The sequence below is a fragment of the Halichoerus grypus genome, chromosome 6 (assembly GCF_964656455.1).
Source record: "Halichoerus grypus chromosome 6, mHalGry1.hap1.1, whole genome shotgun sequence".
Classification (NCBI taxonomy): domain Eukaryota; kingdom Metazoa; phylum Chordata; class Mammalia; order Carnivora; family Phocidae; genus Halichoerus; species Halichoerus grypus.
This window is the reverse complement of record NC_135717.1, coordinates 31765330-31790925: the sequence shown is the minus strand read 5'-3', so window position 1 is coordinate 31790925 and position 25596 is coordinate 31765330. Positions and strand designations below refer to the sequence as shown.

The window sequence follows — 25596 nt, the reverse complement described above, 5'->3', positions numbered from 1 at the left end:
GAATTGCCCAAAGCCACTAGCAGGGCCCTCCCGCCACCACAGACCGCAAAGCATTTTTCTGGCTCCAAGTGGTGTGTTCACCAAAAAGTACACGAGAGAAGGGGGCAGGAAGGATGAAGTCCTATATCCCCATCCCATCTGAAATCTGTCTCTCTCCACGCCTGGTTTCAGAATGTGCCACTCCTCCTTCCAAAACCTAACCAAGCCCCCACCCCACCCCCACCTTCTTCCTGGAAGGTGCTGTGATCACAGAATGAAAGAAGTTTCTTCTCTGTCATCCATTTCAAACAGATTCTGGGTGGACGGCCAGAAAAGGCCCCAGTGTTTTCAGGAGTGGCCACAGGCAAATGGACCCCTGCCTTGGTTTCTCTCTGTAAAAAAAATGAGGACAGGAGCCTTGCTTTTAGGGCTATCCGTGGAACACAGAAGAGGGTTTGACACACTTTAAGTGCTCAAACACCAGCTGCCATTTTACCCAACACAAAATACCAAAACTGGACGGGCTGTTCCTTTCCCCCGAGAGCTGCGAGTGGAACCAGGCAGGTTCCCCAGCCCCCAGGACATGCGTCCCACTCCCTTCAAGCCACACGGGTCAGTCTTAGGACCCCTCTGCCCTGGACCCGTTCACAACCAAGGGAATCCCTTGAGCAAAGCACACGCTCTAGAAACCTTTTTTTTTTTCTTAAAAAAAAAAACTTTCATAACAAAGTTTATTATCTAAACTGGTTGTAAAAAATATAAAATAGGACTCTGCACAGCAGAAAAATAAAGCCAGAGACCCTCCCCCAACCCCTGGTTTGTGCAAAAATACTGGGTATATGTAAACATGAAGAGGTAGGAGGTACAAATTCAGGTCCTGGCCCCAGATAGAGTTAAGTTAAGCTGCTACAAAAACCAGGGGGACCCAGAGGGAGCACCAGGAGGGGGGGCACCCCCCCAAGAGATGGGGAGGGGTCTGCGGCCTCGTCTCCAGCGGAGAGGGGGACGCGCCTCGCCCCCACGCCCCGCTCCCTCCAACCCAGGTGGGGAGGGCACCCACGTGGTTCCAGGGAAAAAATAATTAATACAAAACAGTAACAAGGCCGCCGAGTTAATGCTGTGAGCGCGGCCGGTCAGATCTGGAAGGGGAAGGAACTCAAGTAATCGCGGAGGACGGGGTTGAGGGGGATGCGCGCCAGGTTCTCGCGGCCCACGGTGGCCACGATGCGCTGGCGACACAGCTCCTGCAGCGGCCGCACGCGGCGCTGGCGCAGCGGGGCCCCGAGCATGCGGCGCGGCGCCGCCACGTAGTGCTCCAGCAGCTCGAAGAGGCAGTCGAAGCTCTCGCGGCTGCCGTCCAGGTGGAAGCGGCCGGCCTGGAAGTGCACGCGGATGCTTGTGGGGCCCGAGGCCATCTTCACGCTGAGAGCGAAGAAGCAGTTCCGCTGGCGGCTGTCGCGCACCAGGAAGGTGCCCACGGGCTCGGCGCGCAGCCGCTCGTGCGCCCCGTGCACGCTCAGGGGCCCCCAGTAGAAGCCGCAGGCGTCGAGGAGCGCGCTGGCCCGGGTGATGCGCCGGTACTCGGCGTGCGAGCGGAACGTGCGGAAGTGCGTGTCGCCGGGGGCCGGGGCCGGGGCCGCCGGGCAGGGCCGCGGGCGCGCGGGGGCCGCGGGCGCCGCCGAGGACGAGGGCGGGGACGAAGACGAGGAAGGCTCTGGCCGCCGTCGGGACTCTGCTGCCGTGGAGATTGCATTGTCGGCTGCCACCTGGTTGTGTGCTACCATCCTACACGCGGGGCCAGCCGGAGGGGTGGGCCATAGCGTCCGGGGGTGCGCTGGGGGGAGACACGGGCGGTGAGCCGAGAGTCGGGGCGGGCCCGGGCAGGTGAGGGAGCCGACCCGAAAGGGCCGAGGGCGCAGGACCGAGTCGGCGCGGCCCCCGGGAGCCTCCGCGGGCTCACCTAGAAAATGGGCCTCCCCGTCCGCGGAGCCCCTCCGGGAGGGTGGGGGCCCGGCCGGGACGGAGTCCGGCCGCCGGCTCGCTCGGAGTTTGGGTAAGAGGGGGGCGTGGAGAGAGGTGCAGGGAGAAACCTGCCCCGACTCCGGCCACCCGGCCCTCGGCTCGCCGCCCCGCGGCCGCCGCCTGCTGGCCAGGCCGGGGACTGGCGCCTCGTCCGAGCGATTTGGGCAAAGACAGAAAAGCTGCGCTGCGGGCACCCCGCGCGCGGGGGACTGCCAGGGTGCGGCCGCCGGGGGCCAGGGGCGTGGCGGCCGCGACCCTATCACGCAGCCCCCGAGGCCCGCCCGACACTCGGCCGTCCTTTGCTGTCTCCTGTCCTGTCCTGTCCTCCCGCCCTCCCTCCCGCTTCTTTGCCCGGTGCCCGGCTCACCTGGCGGCGGGGCGCGGGGCGCCGCGGGCGGGGCGGCTGGGGGCTCCGGGGCGGCTTTCGCGCATGCTCCGGGACCGGGAGCCGTGCAGCTGCCACGGCCGCAGCTCGCTCTGCTCCGCGCCCGCCCCTGCACCAGTCTTTTAAACTGGCCGGGAGGTGTGGCCCGCCGGCGGTGGCGGTCCCGCCCCCCTCAGGCTCCACCCCCGCAGGCCCCGCCCTTCCGCGCCACTTTCGGTTTCTTTTTCCGCCGTGGCGCGCGGCGCGAGCCGCAGGAGCTCGACCTTTTCCACACACTTGGGGACCCTTCCCGGGCCACCCCTTCACTGATCCAGCTTCACACTCGCCCTAGGACCCCCCCATCAAGGGCTCTGGTCCCGCCCCTGGACCCGCTATCACTCGGATGGCCCTTCCGCACCTGGAGCCCCCACCTGTGCCCCCACTACCACCCTAGGTCGCAGATTTCTGCAGCCAAGCCCTTTAGGGTATTCTGGACTGGCCCTAACGCATCCCTCTCTGCCGCCCGCCAGGTGCCCCAGCACCGGTCTCTGGTAGATCTCTGTCCTTTGCTCTCCTTGAGTCAGACCCCTCCCCGCCCGAATCTGGGGTCCTGCCTGCAGATCCGGCGTCGGACCTGGCCCCTCGGGGCTGCTCCCCCAGTCGCCTGCCCCCCACCCCCCGCAGCCCCGAACCCTCAGGCAGCTGCCCCTGCACCCCTTCTATCGCTGTCGCTGTCCCTGGTCTTGGCTTGGGCTTCCCAGGAAGCGGTGGCCTGACCACAGGCTTCGGAGGAACCCTTCGGAGGCGCGAGAAGGGCGCCTCGACCGCGGATCCGAGTTCCTCGGAAACCGGGCGGGGCCGTCAAGGTCCCGGCGGCAGTCTTGGCTCGCCCTCCCTGCCGGGGAGCAGCTGGAGAAACTGAGGCCCTGGGGGAAGGGCTATGATCTGCAGCGACTGGTAGATGGGGAGCTCTGGACGAGCGTGCCCTCCTGTCTTATTTTGGGGAGAGGAATGGCTGGGCACCTCCAAACGCACTTTGAAGCCCAACAAAAAGATAGTTCATTGATGTGATGATTCCAAAAACCTACTTTGACTTTTCCTAGCCTGCCCTCCTTTCCCTATAGAGTCCATGTCCACCCCCCCATCCCCCCACGCCACCCCCCTCCGCTGCTGGGTCAAGTCACCACCCCACCTGGCACTCATACTCTGGCTTGGGACCATGGGGGCTTGATGGTGCCAGCTATAATTTGTACATTCCTGCATGTGACCCACGACCCTGTCGTGGCAAGGTACGCCTTAGGTGCCTGGCTGGTACGTGTATTTTTGAAGGAAAGAAAGAACAAATAAGGGTTGGGGCTAGTGAGTGGGTAGTCTCCGAGTCACCCCGGGGTTACACAGAAGACAGGCCAGGCTGGGGGCTCGGCCAGCCTTCTCACACTGGCACACACTGCCCTCTATGGGCTGCTCTCAGGCTGCAGCCCAGGCCTCTGTCTCTGAAGTCCAGATGGGTGCCAGGTCCTCCTGCCCGCCTCCTTGGCGCTTTCCTTCCCTGGCCCCAGGCTGCCTGTGTTTCCTCTTGAACGTAAGGGGGTGGCCCAGAGCCAGCCTTGCTTAGGACCCGATCAGCTCCCTGGATGCGTGTTGGCAGCATCCATGTCGTCGTCCTGGGTTGAGAGTGTGTGTGCGTGTGTGTACGTGTGTGCGTGCATTGGTGTGCAGGGCGGTGGGACAGAGGATGGAGAGGCATGCGTGTGCCGGTGGTCAGGGGCATTCCAGAGCATCTGCGGGTGCTGTGCCCTGTGGTGGGTGATGAATAAAATATAAAGTAGTGGTGAAAAGCCAGACCGTGGACCCAGACTACCTGGATTCCAGTTCAGCCATACACCTCTCTAGCCCTGTGACTCTGAGCGTGTAATTAAGCCCCTTGCCTTGGTTTCTTCCTCTGTGATACAGGAAAAACCATCGTGCCTCCTTCCTGGCGGCAGGGATTAACATGAGTGATTATGGGTCAAGTGCTTAGAGCAGCCCCTGGGGAGCGTAAGCCTTCAGCAGGTTACTGCTGTTGCTGTTGTTCCTCTGGGGGCACCTGTGAGTGTGGCCGCGTGTTGGAGCCCGAAACCATGTGGCCTCATCCCTCCGGCCCATTCTAGAATCCCTAACCCCAGGAACACAGGCCGGAGAAGACATGGACCGAGTTTCATGGGGGTAAGCCAGGCCCCTGGATGCCGGCAGTGGGGAAGGGTAGCACCTCTCCCTCACTGGAGCTGGGGGCGGGGGTCCAGGCCCAGGGAAGGCCAGCAGGCTGGGCTGGCTTCTGCAAGATTTGTCTTCCTGCCAGCACGTCTCCTTGGCAGGCCTCTGGGCAGAGGGAAGTCTATAAATAGCTGCTGGTCCATATGCCCCACTAACCCCCGTTCATAGCTTCCATGGCTACATGGGAGAGTCACCCCTTTTTGTGGGGACTGGGGCTGCCTTCTCACAGCTCCCCCCTTGCTGCCACACTCCCATCCATGCCTGTGTGGAGCCCCCTCCTTCATTGCACTTACCGATACCTGTGATATATTGGCCTAAGCTGACTGTGTGCTAAATGCTTTATAGTCCTTAGATCATTGGGTTGGTACAACGATCCAATCTGTCCGTTTTACAGATACAGAAACTGAGGCTCAGAAGGGGAGTCACTTGCCTGGGTGCACACAGCTCAGAAGGGAGAGAGCTGAGATTCCCCTCTAGGATATCTCACCTCTAGAGCTTTCGCCCTTGTCCGCTGTGCTGTAAACTCCCTCCCCCCCAATTCCTGGTGATCTCAAATCCTGGTGTGTTTGCTAGAAAAAACAGTAGATGCCAAAGAAATCAGAGACTCATTCGTATCCGGAGCCCGCCTCGGGAAGAGTGGGAACAGCTCTGCCGGCTTCCCTCTCATGTATGAGCTCGAGGAGGCTTCCACCTCGCCCTTTGTGGCTCCGAGCCCATCTCTGAGTGTCCGTGACCTTGCCTGTACAGTGGGCCTGGCCCCCTCCTCCCTGCTGACCAGCTCCTGGTTGTGAAAGCCGTGGTGAGTCAGGCACAAGTCGCTGAGCACACGTGGGTTCTCCTCACCACCGACAGTGACAGTTACTCTGGCTTCGGTTTCATTTTCTGAAGTCCTGAGTTCAGAATGAAACCACATCCAGACGCCAAAAGGAAAAAGGAAACATGCTGATTGATGAACATCTGCCTCTCCCTGGACAGGTACTAGGCTTGCAGGAAGCCACGGCAAGAGTGGGCTGCATGCGGACTCCATGCCCGCTGCTTCCCAGCTGTGTGACCTTAGGCAAGCAGCTTGCCCTCTCTGGGCCCCACTTGCCCCCTCTGCAAAAAGGTCCCTGGAAGTTTTGTACCTTACCGAGCAGCAGTGCATGCAAAGCCCAAAGCAGAGTGCCAGGCACAGAGCAAGGGCTTAGCACAAGCGACTTGTCACAGGACAGTTGGGACCGCCCTCTGTCCACAGCCAGACATGCAGGTGGTCCTCCTCCCCACTGGACAGCCAAGAAGTGAGCGGCCCAGCCAGCAGCCGTGGGGAATCAAAATCCTGGCGCACAGGGCTCGGTTTTTCAGTTTCTCTGTCCTCCTTTGGCAAAGTTCTGCTGGGAAAAGCCACTCCTGGCCAGGACACGCAATCCTGAAATTGTACCCTGTCCCCGTGCTCCCCTGTCCTGGCTGCCTCTAACGTGTGGGGCCGCTGAGCTTCCCGTGGGAGTCTGTGCCTCTGGGGAGCCCCGAGCAGCGGGGCTTACAGCGTGGAGTCTGTGGTCAGCGGGCCTGAGTTTAAATATGTCCCTTAACAAGCATGCAGCCTGGGGCAAGCTTCTTAGTTTCTCTGTGCCTCAGTTTTCTCCTCTGCAAGATGGGGGTAATCCCCTATTTCCCTCCTTCAGTATTGATTCAATAGGGATTTGTCGAGTGCCTACTGTCTGCCAGGTGCTGGGAACTCAGGGGTCTTCAAGCGTAGAGGAGGCAGTGAGTTCACATGATCGTTTCAGATTGTGGTCAGTACTGTGGGGGAGATCAACATGGAGAAAGGGGAGCGACGAGAGGTTTGGGCAGGGGTGAGATCAGGCAGTCAGAAAAAGCCTTTTGGATGGTGATAGAGTTGAGGTCTTTCTGAAAGCTGGCTGAAGAGGACTCCAGGCAGAGAGAGCAGCTCGTGCAAAGGCCCTGTGGTGGGAATGGCAGGCATGCCTGAGGACCAGAGAGAGGCGTGTAGCGCTGGTGTAGAGCAAGGGGGTGAGTGCAGGGGTGAGGCATAGGGGTTGGCGGGGGTCTAGTCCATCGGGCAGGGCCTTGCTGGGAGGTGGGGAGGGCTGGAGACAGTCCTTAAGGCCCGGGAAACACTATAGGATTGGGAATGGAAAGAGCCCTCTGACTGCTGACCTTCCAGACAGCTGGTTCTTGAGCCACAATGACTCATGGTAGAGGCCTTGGGACACACCTCAGTGCTGTCCCAGACCCGTTGGGGTGTCACCACTATCCCCTGAAATGGGTGCAAAGCCAGTTCTGAGGGACAGCTCGCTGCTCCGGGAACCAGGGGAACTTGGAACAGGTGTTTTGGGGAGGCCGAGTCCCGCTCAGAGGCCTCCATCTGGGGAGGCTGCCTTGTTGTGTGGGGTAGAACCTGAGCCCAGCCCAGCCCGTCCCGTCAGCAGGAATGACTGTGTGTCTGGGGGAAGGTGTGTGCCGCTGGGGACACTTGAGTCTAAGGAGAAAGTTCTCCTTTAGGGCAGAGGAGGCCAAATGGCCAGGAGTGATGACTCCAAAGTGACGATAGATAGGATGGCTCCTCCTGGTCCTGGGGAGACTTGATGAGAACCTTCCAGCAGGCCCATGATTCCCATGTGACAGGTGAAGAAAGAGACGGGTCAGAGATTATGTGCAGTAGAGATTGACCAGCTTCTGGAGGGCAGCGGAGGGGCAGGAAAGAGGATTTCCAAGAGCACTGGTTGTGGAGTCCAGACAGACCTGGTTCTAGGCCCAGCTTCCCCCCACCACCCCGACCAGTGCTATGGCTTCAGGCAAGTGGACTTAATCCAGCGCCCCAACAGCAGTCGCACAAACTCCAAGCATGGCAGGCCCAGTGCCTTTTCATCAGCAAATCCCTCAGGACCTCGCTCGGAGCCTATTCATTCTATGTTTACACACAATTCTAATAAGCTGATCGGGTTCCCACCCTACCGTACCCCATAGATGGAAAATTAAGTGTGAGCCGTTGACAGTAAGAAGCCATGGCAGTTTGACAGAGAGCAGAAAAAGCTATGAAACTAGACACACGACATACAGCAGGCTGCCTGATGAGTGCTCAGCTCAGGGGCCGCTCGCCAACGGCAGGCACCATGACGAGAGCAGGGATCGGTCCCCGTTCTCTGGGTGAGGAGGCATCTCCTTTCTGGGCACACACAGAACCAGCAGGAGGCTCGGCAGTGGCCCGGGACCCGGGAAGCCCAGCGTCTGCTGGCACCGAAGAGGTCCCCAGCCAAGCCGGCTGGACCCTGGGAGCAGGCTCTGGGAGGAGGTGATCCTCGGACCTGAATTGTAAAGAGCAAGTGGGTCTTGGCCAAGGGGCAAGAAGGGAGTGTGCTCCTGGCCGAGCACAGCACAGGCAAAGGCCTGGAGACACACGTTTGAGGACCCAAGCGGCGGGTGGCCGGAGAGGAGGCTGAGGTGAGCAGGAACGATTTAGAGGCAGAGGTTGGGCTGGGGGAAGGCCATGCGTGGGCCCTGGCCTTTCCCTACCCCGCAGCGATGAGTCCCTCTGGGGAGCGCCTTCTGGGCCACCTTGCCTGGACCAGCAAGCCCAGACTGCTCTGTGGGCACAGAGTTGATAAACAACATTCCCCTCGCTGTCTCTTTCCGGAGTCAACAAAGCATTGCTGAGCACCTACTAGATTCCTCACGGACGCTCATTCCTTTTTTTTCTCCTTAATTTACTTTTTCATTTCCCCGTATGAAACAATGAAAGCACTTCCCCTCCCCAGATGTAACCGCAGGCACCAGCTGGGCCTCTTTACTTCCAGATCTTTTCCCATGTACTCACATAGCTGCCTTTGCCCCCATAAAAATACAGTGTTGCTCTGGGTAGACTATTTTCCTCTGTAAATGATACATCTTTCTCCATCTTGCTCTTTTCACTGCTGGTGATCTGGATAGAGTGATCAACCCCCACTGTTTTAAAAAACTGGGCGGTATTCCTCACCGACCCCTATGTGTTCATACAGCCATCCCCTATGGATGGGCACATGGGTTGTTTTCCAATTTTTGGCTTTTGGTACCAGCGTGTGAGAAACACTTTGTATATATTTTGTTTTTTTTTTTTTTAAGAGAAAGAGAGTGCATGCACAAGCATGGGGGTGCCGGGAGGCAGAGGGAGAAAGAGACGGAGAATCCCAAGCGGGCTCCGTACTCAGCATGGAACCTGACGCAAGCTTCAATCCTACAACCCCGAGATCATGACCTGAGCAGAAATCGAGAGTTAACCGATGGAGTCACCCAGGCACCCCAACACTCTGCGCACTTTAAATGTTAGTAGATACCTCCTGATCGCCTGCCAGAGTGGCCATGCACGATTACCCCCTCAGCAGCCACGTCAACAGTACCTGCTCACCTGCAACCTCGCCAATACTTGTAGTCCACCTGTTTCCATTTATGCCCGTGCAGTGGGTACATACCTGGAAACTCGCTGTTGCTTTAATGGCTGCTCATTCTTTGATCGAGTCAACAACTGTTCACCGAGCTCCTCCTATGTACCGGCACCCTGCTAAGTTCAGGGGATGGAGCGATCAAGATCAAGGGGCCCCTTGGACCTCTTCACAGAGCGTGAGATGCAAGTAAGGCTCAGAGAGGTTAAGAGACAGGCCTAGGGTCATCCAGCGAGTGGGGGGAGTCAGGGAGCTGGGAGTGGAATCTGGGTCTGTATGGCTAAGGAGTGTGAGCTCTTTTTCCTCCTGAATCATTCCTCAGATGGGCATGGCAACCCAGGATCTCCAGATCTGCTTCCGTCTCCCCCAGGACCGCTGGATCCCCTTAGGAGAGGCTGTGTCCCGCTATTTCTCAGGCCACACTCCCTGTCCCCCACCCCCCTCCCGATATCCCACCCAAATGACATCTCTCCACCAGAAAGGCAAGGCAGGTTGCCTTCAGAATCTGCACAGCCTCTCGGTGGCTGCATTTAGCATCTGTTTCTGTTTCCTGAATTTGGGTTTCCAGCAGACTTGCCCCCAAACTATTGCCTCCCCACCCGAAACCAAGCAAGTGAAAGAATGAATCTGTGGTTTGATGTTTTTCCTCTTGTCATCGAGTGACTGACTACGAGAGGGGGGTTGTGTGCCTGTGAGCGCCTGCTGGAGTGTGTTTCAGTGTGGGAGGGGACGTGTGTGAGAGCCCATGCATGCATGTGTGTGTGTGTGTGTGTGTCTGTCTGTTTAGGAGTCCACATGTAAACCTAGCTTTCTGTGTCTGAGTGGGCTTGAATGGCGATTTCTTTGTCTATGTGACTGGTGGTTATCTGTGTGTGTTTGTGCAACTTTTTCCTGAGCGTTGGTATCAGGGAGCTGTGGGGTTAAGGATGGGTCCATGCGACCCAGCCTGTCTGCTTCCCAGTTGACTTCCTCTATTACAGAGATCCTATCTCCATAGTAGAAGATCTCCTGCCTTCAGTGATCATATCATCAAAGGACACTGTCCAGGGAATAGGGAGGCCCTTTGATGAGTAGGGCTCAAAGTCCCTGACCTTATCTTCTGACCCTTTGTCTCCACCTGCTCCCTTAAAATGTGCTTCCCAGACTCTTTTGCCCTGAGGTGTCAGTGACTATCATGGCATAATCTGGCCAGATTATGCCCTTACTTTATGTATGTATGTATGTATGTATGTTGTTTGTTTATTTTATTTATTATTTTTCATAAGTAGGCTCCACACTGGGCATGGAGCCTACATGGGGCTTGAACTCATGACCCTGAGATCGAGTTGAAATCAGGAGTCAGGTGCTGTTAACCGACTGAGCCACCCAGGTGCCCCTTGGCCTTACATTTTTACTAGGAAACCGGGTGGTTTTGGGCAAAGCATGAAGGTCTGACCTCAGACCTCCCCTCCAGCTGACCTTATCGAGCTCTTTCACCTCTGAGTCTCAGCTTCTTTGTCAAGTCAGAGCAGTGTTGCCTCCTGCTTAGGTGTGTGGATGCAGTGGAAACATTTATGTCAAAGCATCTGGCACCTCATAGGTGCTCCGAACATGGTTATTTCCCCAGCCCGCTTGGGCCCTTCCCCACATCCTCTCAGGTGCGTGGTGCCCACCTGGAACATTTCCCTGCCGTGAGGGGCGGAGAGGGGCCCAGGAAGCGCAGACTGTGCACCAGGCCCTGTGCTGGACGCTCGCGTGTGCATCATCTCAGGGAATCCGCCCTGCCCAGCGACACCTTGGGAGATAAGAGGGGGGGCACAGAGAGGGAAAATGCCTTGCTAAGGCCACACAGCAGAGCCCTCACAGGAGACCCTGTACTTCCTGCTACCACCTGGGGCACGAGCGTCGGAACTTGGATCCACTCCCCGTAATTGATGTCCGGCAGGATATTAGTTTCAGGTTGATGTATATGTGATGAAAGGACCACCTTCCCCCGAGGCTCCCCCTCTGGTCCCTTTCCCTCCTCTGCAGACACCCCCATCATTTCCACACCCACCCACCTCCCCGTGTGTTCCACCCCGTTCCGTTAGCCCAAATGTCAAATGAAACAGAAGGGAGCACCAAGCATCCATGTGCCTGGCGCGGTGCTAGGTTACCCCGTTAGGCAAGACGGGGGTCTCAGGGGGATTTGAGTTCCCCCAGCTGGGAACTTGGGTCTGACCCCAAGAGGCTTCTGGGTTGGAAGGTGATTTACACGGGACCCTAACCATTCCCACCGTCTGGTACTTGATGCTGTATTAATTGCAAAGTGCCTACTATGCGCAGAGCACCTGGGCTTCATACCACTCACAACCACCACCTCTTTGAGCCCTCCCTCCCAGCCATCCACCAGGAGCACCCATTTTACAGATGAGAAGACTGTGAAGTTCTCTCCTGATTTCAGTGCTCCAGTCCAGGCCACCATCCCCTCTCTGCAAGCCCCACCCTGCCAACGGCTCTTTGTGTCCCTTCTGTGTCCTATAATCCAGTCTCTACACTGCAGCTCACACCATCTTTAAAAGCACACAGAACCCTGTCACTTGCCCCATTTTAAGACCCTCCTGTGACTTCTCACACCAAATATAATGGCCATGCTCCCCATGCAAATCCCTGCATGGCCTGGCCCCCACCTGGCACTTCCCCACCTCCTGTCTCACCACCTGCAGATCCTATGCCAGAAACACCTGAAGCTCTTCTCCCTCCTTGGGGCCTTTGCACATGCTCTAGCTTTGGGCCCGGAATGTTCTTCCCTCAGGTCCACAGTTGCTCTGCATTATATGGCCTTGCTCCTTTGATACCACTTAATTGTGACTAGCAGATCTTGGGTTTCCATGCCGTGTGTGCCCTCTGCGTTCCCAGAGCCTAGCACAGCGCCAGAACATACTTGGTCCCTTAGTAAAAGTTTGTTGGAACAAGGGAGGTTCAACCTCTTCAGAGAGGTTGATCAGCAGCCCAGCGTCACAGCAGGGAAATAGGAGCAGGGTTCAAACTCGGGGTGGTCTGGACTAGCCCCCCTCCCCCCTCCCCGCCTGTCTACTGCATGTGGGTCATTGCATGAACAGGGTGGGGGCCTGTGGGCATCCCGTGTGTATGTGCACACTTGTGTGCACCAAGGTGGGAGCATATAGGGCAAAAGAGGGCTCTGCCCAAGCAGAGGGCTGCCCGGCTGGCTTCAAAGGCTTCTTGGGAATCTCCAGCCCACATTCATTTCTGCTCCTGGGCTGGCAGTGGCTCCTTACACAGCCTCTTCCCTGCTTCCAGCTTCCACGCCAAGGCCCCAAAACACGTGACCCCCTTTAGTGAAATCAAAATGCCCACACAAGGAATAGTCATCCAGTGTACAAGCTTTAATCAAGGTTGCATAGAAATCACTGTAGTCCCATGTTCCTGCATACAGGTGGACTTCTTTCTAGCATTCCACGTGAGATGGCGTTTCTTATTTGGGTGAAACCAACACAGGAACAAGCCATGGGGTGCTGTCTCAGTTGTATCTCCGCCCTAAGGGATGGGAATGGGAAAGGAACCTTTAATAGTGGAATGCTTCACGTACTCACTTCCTTCTTTGCGGTTTGGACTGCTCATTTGTAACTAAATATGGGGTGTGTGGCTAGAGCTTAGAATGTTAAGATCAAAAGGATCATCTGTGAATTCATCCATTTATTCCATTTGTCACCCACCCATTCACAAATTCACCCAGTCCATCCATTTATCCAACCTGGCTTCATTTTAAACTATATCCAGGCTGCGCATTCAGTCTGTCCAGACATCTAGGCTCCCATCCATAGGTGCATTCATCCATCCAGTTAACCATCCGGTCAGCTCATCTACCCATTAATCCATCCACTAATCTGATCATCCACCCACCTAGCCAATCATTGTTTAACCAACTCAACCATCAATACTCCTACCTTCAGCTGTCCAAGTATGTCCAACCAATTCAGCTTCTTCGTACCATATCCAAACAATCTGATCACAACTATTGGTTCAACCGACTAATTTGTTACCCTACGAGCATCAATCAGATTTACCCTACCATGCAACATCCATTCCACTTTCCAGTCATTCAGCTGATGTTTCATCCCTCCCTCTCCTCAAGCCTAACCCTGTCACCCATCCCTCTCCCAACCAACCTTCTTAACAAATGACTTACCCATCCAGCGTCTCATCTACCCATCCATGCTTCCATCTAGCTAATCTGCAATCTGTCCATCCTCCCAATCAACCCATCCCAGTTTATTGCAAGAACTAGGCCATTGGTGCATCCTCTGTACAACTTCTCCTTCATCCCCCTCGCCTGTGCTTCCTCTGTGGTCACGCAGCCTTCGCCTCGCTACCCTGGGGTCCACCTAGGCTGCTCCCCCTCGCCTGGGGGTCGGCCTCGTGGCCTTTCCCCGCCTGCTTGAAAGGTACCTGAGCTCCGCCTCTTTGTTTTATACACCTGCTGTCTCCTCTTGACCACCTTCCTCTTGTTCACCTTTCCTTCCAAATTCTTTCTGTTCTTGGGGTAGCTGCAGGAACGGGTGGTGGGCCGTGGGGAACAGTGGTGGGAGTGCATGATGTGTTTCTGGTGCCTCGGTGGCGGGCTGGGGTGTGAAATCTGGCTCTGGTGGCCAGTGGGGCTCCAGCTGCAGCTCCGGCTCCGGCTGCAGCTCCGGCTGCAGCTCCGGCTGCAGCTCCGGCTGCAGGTTTGGCTGCAGGTGTGGCAGTGGGAGCTGCAGGTGCACGGGCTGCAGGTGTGGCTTTGGGGCCGAGAGTTGCTATGGGGCTGGGTGTGGGTGTTGGGAAGGCTCTGTGTCTTGGTGTCCATGGGAGGCCACGCTTGGGGGGCAGAGGCCACCTCCTCCTCCTCTTGCAGCCCCAGCTTGACAGAGGCCCCGGCCGCCCCTAGTTATATAGTTGGGGCTGATTGTGATGGCACAGGCCATGTGGGTGTAACAGACGTGGCCAGGCCGGGACAAAGCCCCTGCCCCTGACCATCACCCCAGGGTGGGGCCGCTTGCAGGGGTACTCTGGGGGAGTCCCATCTGCTGGTTAAAAGTAGGGACCCTTGGGTCAGATGGAGCTGGGCCTGCATCCCAGATCTGCTGCTTCCTTTCCTCTGGTCGCTCACCGGGGCGTTGGCCTCTCCACGTCCCGGTTCCCCTCTTTGTACAACGGAGACGATATGAACGCCTCCCTCCTAGGATATCGGATGATTTCAATGAGAGAAGCGATGTCCAGCGGTTGGCTCGGGGCCAGCCCCCAGAAAGAGCTCAATACCCTTTGTCTAAGCATTCCCAGTGCATCTCATTTTTCCCCCCACATGGCATGGAAGCTAGGAGCGCCTCTGACCCCGGTGCAGTGGGTCGGCCGGCGGACGTTGAGCAGGTTGGATGAGAGTCCCTGGCAGACTGATGGGTGGTCCTGGGCTCTGCCTGGTGAACTCGCCTCCCCAGCAAGATTTAAAGCCAGGGGATTTAGAGCTGGGTTCAAACCCCAGTTTGCACTGATGTCCATTCTTCGGTAGAGTATTTTGGTTTTCAAGGCTTGGTTTCCTTATCCAACAAAGGGACATCATTCCTTCCTTTGGGGTGTTCTTCTGAGCCCGAGGTGCCCAGCAAGCCCCAGGACACCCCTGAGAGCCTGCCTTTCTCCTGATTCCCGCCTGCCCACCCTGCTCCCCTCCTTGCTGGTAGAGCCCTGCCATACGATTGGAATCACCCTGGCCCTGCTCAGACCTCCCAGGTCCCAGAGCAGAAAGCCCACACCCGCGTTTGCCCCATCGGAGCTGTCCGGTGCTCCCTCTGAGCCACCTGCCTCTCCCCACTCCTTGGCCAAAGCCCTTGCAAGGGCTTAGCTCTTGGCCCCTTGGCCTGTACCTCCCATTCTCGCCTGCCATGGGACTCCCTCTCCCTTCCCCCCAGCCAGCCTCTACTTCTCTCCATCGCTCATGCACAACTTTGCGCCTTGTTGTGAGGCTTTGCTACAATCTGCTTTTGTTGTAGGTCAGTAATAAGCACTTCCCATCAGTCACGGTGAACACTACTCTCATTGACTGAGCACTTCCTGTGTGGCTGGTCTCCGGGCCCTACCCTATCCAGGCAGCTCTGCCCTCAAGCCTCCCCGTAAGCCTGTGTGGTGGGCTGAATGGTGGCCCCCCAAAGATATGTCCATGTCCTAATCCCTGGACCCTGTCACAGTGAGCGTTTTTGGAAAAAGGATCTTTGCAGATGTAAGTAAATTAAAGATCTCGAGACCATCCTGGATTATCCAGCTGGGCCCCTAAGAAACGAATGCACCCTGGGAAGTAGGTATGATCATTAGATTGTAAAAAGGGGAAAGAGGCTCAGACTCTCTGAGTGACCAGTTTTGAATCCAGGTCTGGCCCCTTCTGTTCCCGCCTCCCGGTCACGAAGGGACCCGTGGGGATTACGGAAGGCGCGTGCGGCTCTGTTCCTATGGCTCGGCCTTGTGTGGGCTCAGTGGGGCTGGTTGGGAGATGGCTGCTGGGCCACTCTGTGAAGACCCTTTCTGGGTCTCTGGACCATCTCCCCTCCCCTCCCCCACTTCCTCCCCACCCTTTCCCCCCTACCGTCTGCCCCCCACCCTCCCACCACCCGTCCATGGCTGACTCCCCACATCCCCACCCTCGAGTGCATAGTGGCACAGAGACTGTGTCTTAGTGTTCTCAGGGCCCGTCGTGCCTGGCTTACAGCAGGGCCACACATGTTGGCGAGTGACTGGGCAGGTAGACAGAAGGACCAAACCAGCCCACCAAGCCACAGCAGGGCCCCTTCCTTCAGGCGACACCTGTCCTCTGCCTGCCGAAGGCCTCAGTGGCGGCCTCCCCCTCGAGTAACTCAGGGCCCCTCCTTACCCTCACGTATAGCTCCCAGAGAAACTGAGGCTCCCGTGGAAATACTGTGTCCCCTGCAACCCCTTCCCCAGCAGCCCCGATCAGTGCTTGGGGGACCAAGGGAAGGGGGGAGAACATATTTGTCCTTTGTTTTGGGAAGAGGAGGGTCAAGGGAGTCAGGGCAGGATGGGCCACAGACGCATTCCGATGCTTCTCGAAGGCCAGAGTAAGCAGACGCAGGGCCCGGTTCTGGGTCTGGGTTCCCGCTGCCCGTTGCTGTGATGAGGGCAATGGTAGCTGGACCCCTTGATACAGGCAGACGGGGGGAGGGGGGGCTGCTGCACAAGTGGTCACCTTGAGTGTGAGGATAGTAGCAGAGGACTCGAGACCCCTCCCTATGCTCTGAGCCCCAAACCAGGGCTGGAGTGGCAGGTGTAACCACCATGACCCCAGCAGCACTTCCTGTGTGCCAGGCCTCATCCCACCCATCCCCCGCGGTCACTTCTCCCAAACGAATTAACCTGTGGGGTAGCAGGGAGGGGCAGGTTGAGGCTCAGAGACAGACAGTGACTTGCTCAAGGCCACACAGCTAGCAGAAAGAAATTGGAGCCCAGGGCGCCTGGGTGGCTCAGTTGGTTAAGTGACTGCCTTCGGCTCAGGTCATGATCCTGGAGTCCCTGGATCAAGTCCCGCATCGGGCTCCCTGCTCGGCAGGGAGTCTGCTTCTCCCTCTGACCCTCCCCCCTCTCATGTGCTTGCTCTCTCTCATTCTCTCTCTCTCAAATAAATAAATAAAAAATCTTTAAAAAAAAAAAAAAAGAAATTGGAGCCCAGGTCTGCTGAACTCCCAAGCTCCCCGGCCCATGGGGTGCTTCCCCCCTGCATCTGCCCTTCCCCTGCGCCCCACCCCCGACAGCACTGGCTGACCGCCAGCCCGGGCTACCACATTTCCCAGCCCCCCGAAGCAGGGGAGGGTGGCTGAGAAGTCATGGGGGTGAGCCTCATGAGAACTTCTGGCTGGACCTCAGGAACAGGGGTCATGGACTCCTGCTCTTCAGCCTCCCTGAGACACACACAAACTCGTGGCACCACAGGAGAGCAGAAGTCCTTGGAGACTTTTTATTGACTCTTTTCTGAACGTTCTTCTCACTGGAACAGTGGCAGGCCCCTCTTCCTGGGCCACGATCATGGGTCAGGCGTGCGTCTGCTTGGGCTCGGGGTTCTGCTGGGCCACAGGGTCTTCTTCGGCGCTCTCCTCCTCCTGCCGCTCGGACTCCATCAACAGCAGCTTGCCCTGCACCGGGAGCTCTTCTTCCTCCTCCTCCTCCTCTCCCTCCTCCTCTTCCTCACCCTCGGACGATAAGGAGAAGTTATCCTGACTCACGCAGGCCACGAGCTTCTTCATGGAGGATTCGTGGCCCCGGCTGTGGCCTGTGCCGAGCTTGGCACAACGGGAACCCATTGCCCGCTCTGGCTGCCTCTCCAGACTGGGCAGGAAGGCCACTGGGGGCAAAGTGGAGGGGCCGTGAGGACAGCAGGCAGGGCGCTGACATCACAAAGGGGCCCCTGGAGCCCCCCAGCCCCACCCTTGGATACCTGAGTCCCGGACCAACACCTGACTCAGACCCCGGCCACCAGCAGCTCCCCTAAGCTCCCACCACCTGCAGGCCGGGTCAGAGAATTCCAGGCCGGCCCCCTTGCCTTGCCATGTTACCCCCTCCACCAGGCCTCATTTGTGCTGGCAAAAGGCCCCCTTAAATTTAGCTGGGATGACAGCTGGGGATAGAATTTCCAGAAGCAGGAGAGCCCACAGACTCCTCCCCACATTCCAGAAATACCCAGCCCCAGAGAGAGCTGTTGACAGTATGTGAAGATGGATCAGAATAGTGGCTCCTTTTGGGGGAATTGGCATGAGGGAGGGGCTGGAAATGTCTGGTTTCTTGACCTGGGGCCGGGGAAGGGGGCCGGTGGGGGAGGCCACATGGGTATACTTAAAACTCGTGCTCTATGTATAAGCTATGCCCCTAGAAAACTAAAGAAAACCCTCCCTACTAAGTCTTTCCTGTTTGGGGATCACAGGTCTCTTTACACACGCCCATACCACACAGTTTTCAGCATGGGAGGGGAGGAGTCCTTCCTGAGCACTTAGGATGGAAAATGGATTTCGTGCCAGTTTTCTGCCCCCAATCCTCGGTGGCTGTGGTCTGCTGAATAAGGACCCTCCAGGGCTCTTGAAGTGGGGAGACTAGCCTGGCTTATCTGAGTGGGCCCTTAATGTGCTCAGAGGTGTCCCTATAAGAGAGGCAGAGGGATTTCACACAGGGAGGGCAGTGTGCTCACGGAAGCAGGGATTAGAACACTAAGAAAACTAGGAGGCGCTTCACTCCAGAGGCAGGAATGGGTTCTGTCCTGGAGCCTCCAGAGGGAGCAGGGCCTTAAAAGTGTGTGGCAATGCAGGGCCTCAGACTGTGCACAAGGCCTCACTCCGTCCCGCAAGGGGCTTTGGTTCCCTCCATGCTGGCCTTGTTCTTGCTGGAGCATGCCAGACCTGCTGTCCACCTCGGTCACAAGTCCCACTTTCCCCAGCTACCCAGCACCCCTGAATATTCATTAAGGCAGAATAGTGAGGCCCAGCAGGAAACCCTGAATCTGGGTGATGGAAGGTACCCACAGTGTCACAGGGTGACCCGCCAGCACAGTACGGGATTTCGTTTTATCATATTCATTTACTCTTATATCAGTGCCATTTGCATAAAGGAGACCCTGACAGCCAAGTGTATTATTATCTCAAGCTTTATTTGGCAGATGACTTTTGCTCATTGTAGTCAAGATGTTGTGGGCTCCGGCATCTGACGTCGGGGGATGTCTATGGTCTCGTGAGGTGGTTCTTTGGTGGGTGACTTTTCCTTAATTCCCATCCAGGGCTGTGATGGGCCCAGGAAGCCTTAGCACCGCCTTCTGTGTCTCCTCCTCCTGACCCTTCTGGAGCCTTTTGGGAAAGAGCTCGGGTTACCGGCCCGTGGGGATGGGGCTCGGTGGCGGGGAGAGGGTGTCCCAGGGGGCGGGGTGCGTCCGGGGCGAGGACTGGCCAGACCTCTGTGGTGCCTCCCGGGCCTGCAGGTGCATCTTCGGCGCCGCCTCCTCCGGCAGGAGCGTCGCCGCTTTCTATGGATCCTGTACCGCCTCCTCCGGGAGCAGTGCCTGTGTCTGTAGTGATAGCGGTCTCTGTGGGTCCTTCCTTCCACCGGGACGTCCTCCTGGTTCACTGTCTGCTCCTGCTCCTGGCCCTCTTGCTGCTGCCCCTGCCCCTGCTGTGGACGCTCGCTCGGACTCCTCCCGCGGCAGCGGACCATGGTGCTGGCTGGGCAGGTGGCTTAGGTGGAGTCTGCAGCTGGCCGTGGGGGTGGGGGAGGAGGGCTGAGGCCTGCCCACCTGCTCTTGCTGGTAATGTTGGTCTGGTTTGCTGGCAGCTCTTTGGGGACTTGTATATAAAGGGGGCCCCCCACTATGACTCGGGGGCCCCACCCCACCATTGTCCCCACCCCACCCTGGCCTGGCCAGTCCCCTCACAGCCAGCAGGGTCTGGAAGGGCAAGCCACCCTTGCCTTGCCTAGAAAATGTGTCGCCGCAAGGACATCTCTTGTCCATGTCATTTCTGGTGCTTCCTCCCCACTTCGGGGCTGTGCCGCGATCTGGGATTTTATATGGGTTCTCTGCACATCACCGTAGGCCAGGTATTGGTTCAGTGACTTTCCGTACATCAGCTCCTTCTGCAATTCCTCTTTTCCAGAAAACAGGCATACAGAGGTAGCGTGACTTGCTCAAGGTCACTCTGCAAATAAGGGGCCAGGCTAGGCGTCAGTCTGTGCCCATGGGATGCTGCCCTCCGAACGTGCCATCTTCATGTCACCTGGGCCTCACTGTCCTTTGATGATCCCATTAAAATCCAGAATCAGAATCAGAGCAACTGAACGAGGCGTCTCCCCCATGGAGGTTACCTTACGTGCGATAAGTGGGTCCCGTGTGGTCACACAGGGGCCATGAGCCAGAGAACACAGGTGGCCTCAAGGATCTGGGAAAGACAAACCAATTCTACTCCCTCAGAGCCTCCAGAAACACAGCCCTGCCCACACCTTGATTTTTAAATCATTTTGGGATCCTGACCTGCTAAACTAAGAATAAATTTCTGTTTTAAGCATTGAAGTTTGTGGTAATTTGTTAATTCCACCCTAGTATTCATATGCGGTTATGAGTGCCTCAGTCATATGTGGTTATTAGTGCCCTTGAGGATGGCACCTGTTAATATGAAGGCCCAGGGATCACCCCCATCTCCATGGCTAGAGCTTGCTGGTTATGGGGTGGTGGGCAGGGGGGTTCTGTGTCCAGCCATCCTGCCATTATCTGACCGGGTCCAGGAAGCCACCTAGTGACTGGGGTCATGCAAGCAGGTTCAGTCCCATTCTGTGTCCTTACCTGAAGAGACAGGGTCATCTCTATTCCTGTCTTGCAAGACTAGTTCGAGGCCTGGATGCTCAATAAATGGGAAGTCATGACTAGGGGCGTTTCTGAGGTGCTAGGTAGCCCTGTCACTTTAGGGCACTGGGTCACTGAGCTCCTGCTCACTGAGGAGTTGCCCTGGGCTATGCTCTGCCACCATGGGATGATTGTAATCGACAGGCTCTTTGAGGTCTGCTTGGCTCAAAGTGTCCAAGAGTCTCGTGAACCATCTCCACGGCTCCCTGGGATTTTAAACCCTCCACGAATCCCGTGGGAGGAGTGGGCAGACGAGATGGACAAGTCACCCCATTTCCTCAACCAGGGAGGTTATTTTCAGCTTCGCTCCGCTGCCCCTCACCTGGGGCAAGGCACCATCACTATGCACCAACCTCGAGGGCTGCCACAGGACCAGCACGGGAAACAGAGAGAAACCAAAGTGGGCACTTGGGGGAGAAGTGAGATAGAGATAAACCTGGAGCTTATCTGGAGCTGGTAAAAGTTTCCTTGGTTCTCTGGGGGCGGGAAGCCAGCCCTGAGCCCGTTTCTGTAGCCCATGTCAAGCTGCCCCCAGGACCCAGCCTCCCGTGGCCACCAGGTGGGGCTCACAAAGGGGTGGTTGCAGGGGGCATGGGGGTGGGGTGGGAGGGCAGATTCCGTTCGGAACGCGATCCACTGACCGCTGGCACGCGTGTCGCCTCTTCCCCAAGCCCTCCCCCCCTCCCACCGAGCCCCCTCGAGGCAAAGAGGCGAGAGGAATGATTTTTTCATCATTTATTGACAGGCGGCATTGTTCGTTGACAGGCTCCTGTTCATGTCATTGAACTGGTGGCATGTTCACGAGGCGGCAGGAGGGTCTTGGCGGCTGGTAGTGGTGCAGGCAGGAGTGCGGCGGGCCGGTGTGTTCTGTGCGTTCATCTTCTCCTACACCTCACCGTGGCGTAGCGGCGGTAGCACGCTGCAGGGGGACAGGCGGGGACAGGGAGTTTCAGCACGGCGGGACCCCTGCCCCCCCAGGTCCTCCCCAGCTCCCCAACCACAGGGTGCCGGCCCCTTCACCTCTCCTTCTCCGCCTCCGACAGCACCGTCTCCTTCGGCGGCGGCATCTCCGTCTCCGGCGGCGGCACCTGCTCCGGCTGTGGCTGCGGCAGCATCTGTATCTGGCCATGGTGCTGGATGGAGCCGGCCGGACGCTCAGAGCAGGGGGACCACCTGGGTTGAGCCAGCCAACCTGTGAGCAGGTGGAACTTCGTGGGCTGTGAGCCCGGGGGCTGACTCCTGGGCCTCTTATAGACATGGGGGGCCCCTGGGCATTGTGAGGTCACAGAGGCCTGGACCTCACAGACGTCCCCCACCCCCCGCCCGTCCACCCTGGCCAGAGCTGTCCTGATCGCGTCCATATATGGGCGTGTGGGAGGCCCCTGGTGGGAGCAGGGTGGGGCCATGTGACACCCGCCCCAGGTCACCAGCCCTGGGGAGACAAGAAGGCTTCTCACTCACTCACTCACTCAGTTACTCAATTAACAAAAAATTATTGAACACCTACTATGGGCCAGATTCTGGGCTAGGCCCTGGCATCCAGGGATAAATAAGGCCAACATGTTCTTGCCTAATCAGCTTTATACCCAAACTATGGGAAATATGAACAAAGTAACCACACAGAATAATTGAAATTGTGAAAAATGCTAAGGGCCCCTTGGGGGGTTTTCTGAGGTCTAAGAGCTTGGGGAGGACTTGACCTCCGGGAGGTGCTAGCAAAGCTGCCTAAGGAAGCACTGGTGAAGTGAATTCCTAAGGGATGAGTCAGGGTTGGAGGAGGGAAAAGCATGTTGGGAGAAGGAACAGCAGCAGCAAGGTTCTGAGGCAGCACACAGCACAGGTCCCATTTATATGAAGTGTCCGGAAGACAGATGTCTGTAGACACACCAGTCCACAGGTGGCTGCTCAGGAGCACGGACATGAGGAGTGACTGCCTAGTGGGCACAGGGCTTCCTTCTGGGGCAGTGGGAGTGTGAACTTATTAAATGTCCCTGAATTGTTCATTTTAAAATGGTTCATTTTGTTATGTGAATTTCACCTCAGTTGGAAAAAAAAAAGTCCCAAGGCTGAGAGGTGCTTGGCACGTGTGCGGAATCGAAGGGGGACCCCCCCCGCGGTGGTCGGGACAGAGAGCACAGGCAAGCTTGGGCAAGATGGGGCCAGCCCACTTAGAGCTTTGTGCAATCCTTCCCATGCCCCGCGTGAGTCTTAGGGATAAAGAGAGTAGAAGTTAGAATTAGAGGTGATTAGTTACAACCAAAAACTGAACGTAACTGACTTCTGGATGGGAGTTTTAGGTTTGACTTAAGAAGTCAGAGGTGCTTTGGCGGATCGTGTCCTTGTGTTGGGGATACACACGCCCGAGTATTTAGGCATGATGGGTATCATTTTGCCAACCTCTGTCAAGCGATTCAGAAAAGGAACAGTAACCATGAGCACGTATCTACATAGGGAAAGCGGGGGAGGGAGGGCAGAAGGAGAGGGGCAAAGTGGAGTAAACGGAATAGAATGTTAACACTAGACCAGCCTGGGTGAATGGGAGTTCTTTGTATGGTTTTTGCAACTTTTCTGTAACTTTGAAAGTATTTCAAAATAAATTATTAAAACTATTAAAAAAAAAAAAAAAGAAAAAAGAAAAGAAGTTAGGAAGACGGTCTTCCAAGGCTGGTGTAGGGGCTCCACCCTTCTGAAGGGCCTGGCTTCAGCAAGTGCTTTCCCTTCTCAAGGTTGTCTTTTAGTCCAAAATCAGGGCTGCCATGGACAGTCGTGCAGTTCGTGTACTGCTCAAAGCTCCCAGCCAAGGGATTGAGTGGGAACTGAAACCCAGCCTGTGCTCTGCTTGCCAAGCCAGGCCCAGCACCCACAGGCAGGCTTCTGCCCACAGGAGCTGTTTTCTAATTGACTGCTCACAGGGGAAGTCCTTTTCTAATTCTAACAAAGGCACACTAAAGGCTAGCCTCAGCCCAGCTGGAAATTCAACCCTGTCTACTGTCCAAGCAGGATGGAAGAAGAGGAGGGGGTGGGGTGCAAAAGGAGTCATTATCCTGTAAAGAGCTTTCCCAGACACCCCACCCAGCAACTTCCCTTCTGATCATTTGCCTTACTTCAAGAGCACTCTGCCCTTTGGGATAAAGCTGGGCTCTCCAGAGGAAGAAAGGGGCCAGTGAACAGTTAGTGCTTTTTGCCCGAGGGGATGCAGCCAGAAGCTTCCAGAACCCTACTCCCCAACCCACAGCAAGGTGGGAAAACCATGACCTTGAAGCGCAAGTCCACAGAGTTACTCAGAGTTACTCACCTGGCATATAGACTCAGCAGTACCTTTTCATGTATTGATTTGTGTGTAGATCCAATTTTGTAACTCTTAACTACTTTTTAAAGCTAACCCACATGGTCCCAGAGGAGCCCCCGGTGAGATGGCGGGTTGGTATAGACTGTTTTACAGATGAGAAATTTGAGACATACAGGCTGGATGGCTCATTCATTGGGGTTTTTATTGACCACCTACTGTGTGCCAGGCACAATTCTAGACAGTGGGAATACAGCAGGGGCAAGAGAGATGGGAGTTCTTGCCCCCAAGAAGCGTACATTCTGGGTGGGGACAGACAGCATGCAAGTGAATAAGTAAACAAACCAAAGACTGTGAGGTTGATTACAAATACACCCAGAAATGGCGAGCAGAGTGGCTCTCAGGAAAAACTCAGGAACAAGGACGTCAGAGAAGGGCCACTCCGAGGAGCCAAGGCTTGACAAGTGGGGGTAGTCCACTGGTGTGAAGACTTGGCAGGGGGAGAGGAAAAGCTTGGAACCCAAAGAAGACCTTCCGGTTTAGCAGAGGAGATGTGCGTTAAATCTAATCCCTACAGAAATAAGCCCTGGGAAGGAGAGGGGCCATTGGCCCTAGTCTGGAGTCTGAAATGTTGGAGTTTGTTAGAGCAGCTGGATGTTACCCTGAACAAAGTAGCACTTGCCCCTAACTGATACTTACGGTGTTCTTTGTCTCCAAGTGGAATGTAAGATCTGTGAGCTCAGGAGCCGGCTCTCGTTCACCATAGCAAGTCCTCCTATGGACAGTAACCAGTACATAAAAGGAACCCTACTATTTGCTGCATGAAGAAATGAAAGATACATGGATGCTTTTAGGGTAACCCTCTTTTATTGTCATTTTCCAACCATGAAATCATGGTACCGTAGTATGATATTTGAAATGTCCCGCACCCTCTCCCCACCTGCTGCCCCAGGTCTGCTGGGTGTGGATGGCCCCAGAAACACAGCGCAGATCGCCAAGCCTCCTGCCATCTCAAACAGTGCTGAATCCAGAGGGACTTCCTGGGTGGTGTCCCATCCCTCCCCTGCCCCTGTGATGTCACAATGGTCACCCACAGCTGCCTGGATCAAGGGCAGACCCTGCTGCCTTTGAGCATTGTGGAGCCAGGCAATTCTTTTTTTTTTTTTTTTTTAAGATTTTATTTATTTATTTGAGAGAGAGCACGAGTGGGGGGAAGGAGCAGAGGGAGAAGGAGAAGCAGGCTTTCCACTGGGCAGGGAGCCCAATGTGGGGCTCAATCCCAGGACCCCGAGATCATGACCTGAGCCAAAGGCAGCCACTTAACTGACTGAGCCGCCCAGGCGCCCCAAGCCAGGCAATTCTGAGGACAATCAGGGCAATTTGGCAGTACGGTGCCCTGGCACGCACTGTTCTGTGTCCGGGGATCTGTCCTGCAGAAATTCTCACACGTGCTCATAAAGGTATGGATGGCCGGGAGAACATTGGCAATGACCTCAAGTCTGTCTTAAGGAAATGATCGTTGAGCTGCTCTGTCCGTCTTGTGGAGCAGCCCCCAGCCATCCAGAAGAGTACTGTGGAGGGGTGACCTTGATGCAGAAAGAAGTCCAGTGTATCTGCAGTGACCACGTTACATAAATGGAGAGTGTCATCTCTTGTCCGTAAAAAATGTAAAAATAAGTGATTGCACAGGCTTAGGGGAAAGTCCAGAATTTAATACATTGACTTAGCAGTGGGGAGTGGAATCATGGTTAAGCTTCGCTTTCTATTTTATTCATTTTTTATGGTTCAGAATTATTAAACCTCAGGGCCAAGGCGTTGCCAAATGCTGAATGTGTTATTTCCATGATCAGAGAAAAAAAAATGGGAAAGAATACCCATTACTGTATGAGCT

General features: G+C 56.2%; 3 protein-coding genes across 3 annotated transcripts; all 3 read right to left on the bottom strand.

Annotated features, from left to right (window-relative positions):
* Positions 1 to 692: 692 nt before the first annotated feature.
* Positions 693 to 2468, bottom strand: SOCS1 (suppressor of cytokine signaling 1). Its single transcript, XM_036070251.2, has 2 exons — positions 2369 to 2468; positions 693 to 1813 (listed from the first exon to the last, which is right to left on the bottom strand). Exon 2 carries the CDS (start codon positions 1761 to 1763, stop codon positions 1113 to 1115), a length of 651 nt encoding a protein of 216 aa, XP_035926144.1. The 5' UTR covers positions 1764 to 1813; positions 2369 to 2468; the 3' UTR covers positions 693 to 1112.
* A 10064-nt stretch (positions 2469 to 12532) lies between these two features.
* On the bottom strand, positions 12533 to 13858 carry TNP2 (transition protein 2). Its single transcript, XM_036070237.1, has 2 exons — positions 13462 to 13858; positions 12533 to 12549 (listed from the first exon to the last, which is right to left on the bottom strand). Exons 1-2 carry the CDS (start codon positions 13856 to 13858, stop codon positions 12533 to 12535), a joined length of 414 nt encoding a protein of 137 aa, XP_035926130.1.
* A 3220-nt stretch (positions 13859 to 17078) lies between these two features.
* On the bottom strand, positions 17079 to 21534 carry PRM3 (protamine 3). Its single transcript, XM_036070630.1, has 3 exons — positions 21440 to 21534; positions 21316 to 21338; positions 17079 to 17389 (listed from the first exon to the last, which is right to left on the bottom strand). The coding sequence occupies exons 1-3, from the start codon at positions 21532 to 21534 to the stop codon at positions 17079 to 17081; spliced, it is 429 nt and encodes a 142-aa protein (XP_035926523.1).
* Between the last annotated feature and the right edge of the window lie 4062 nt (positions 21535 to 25596).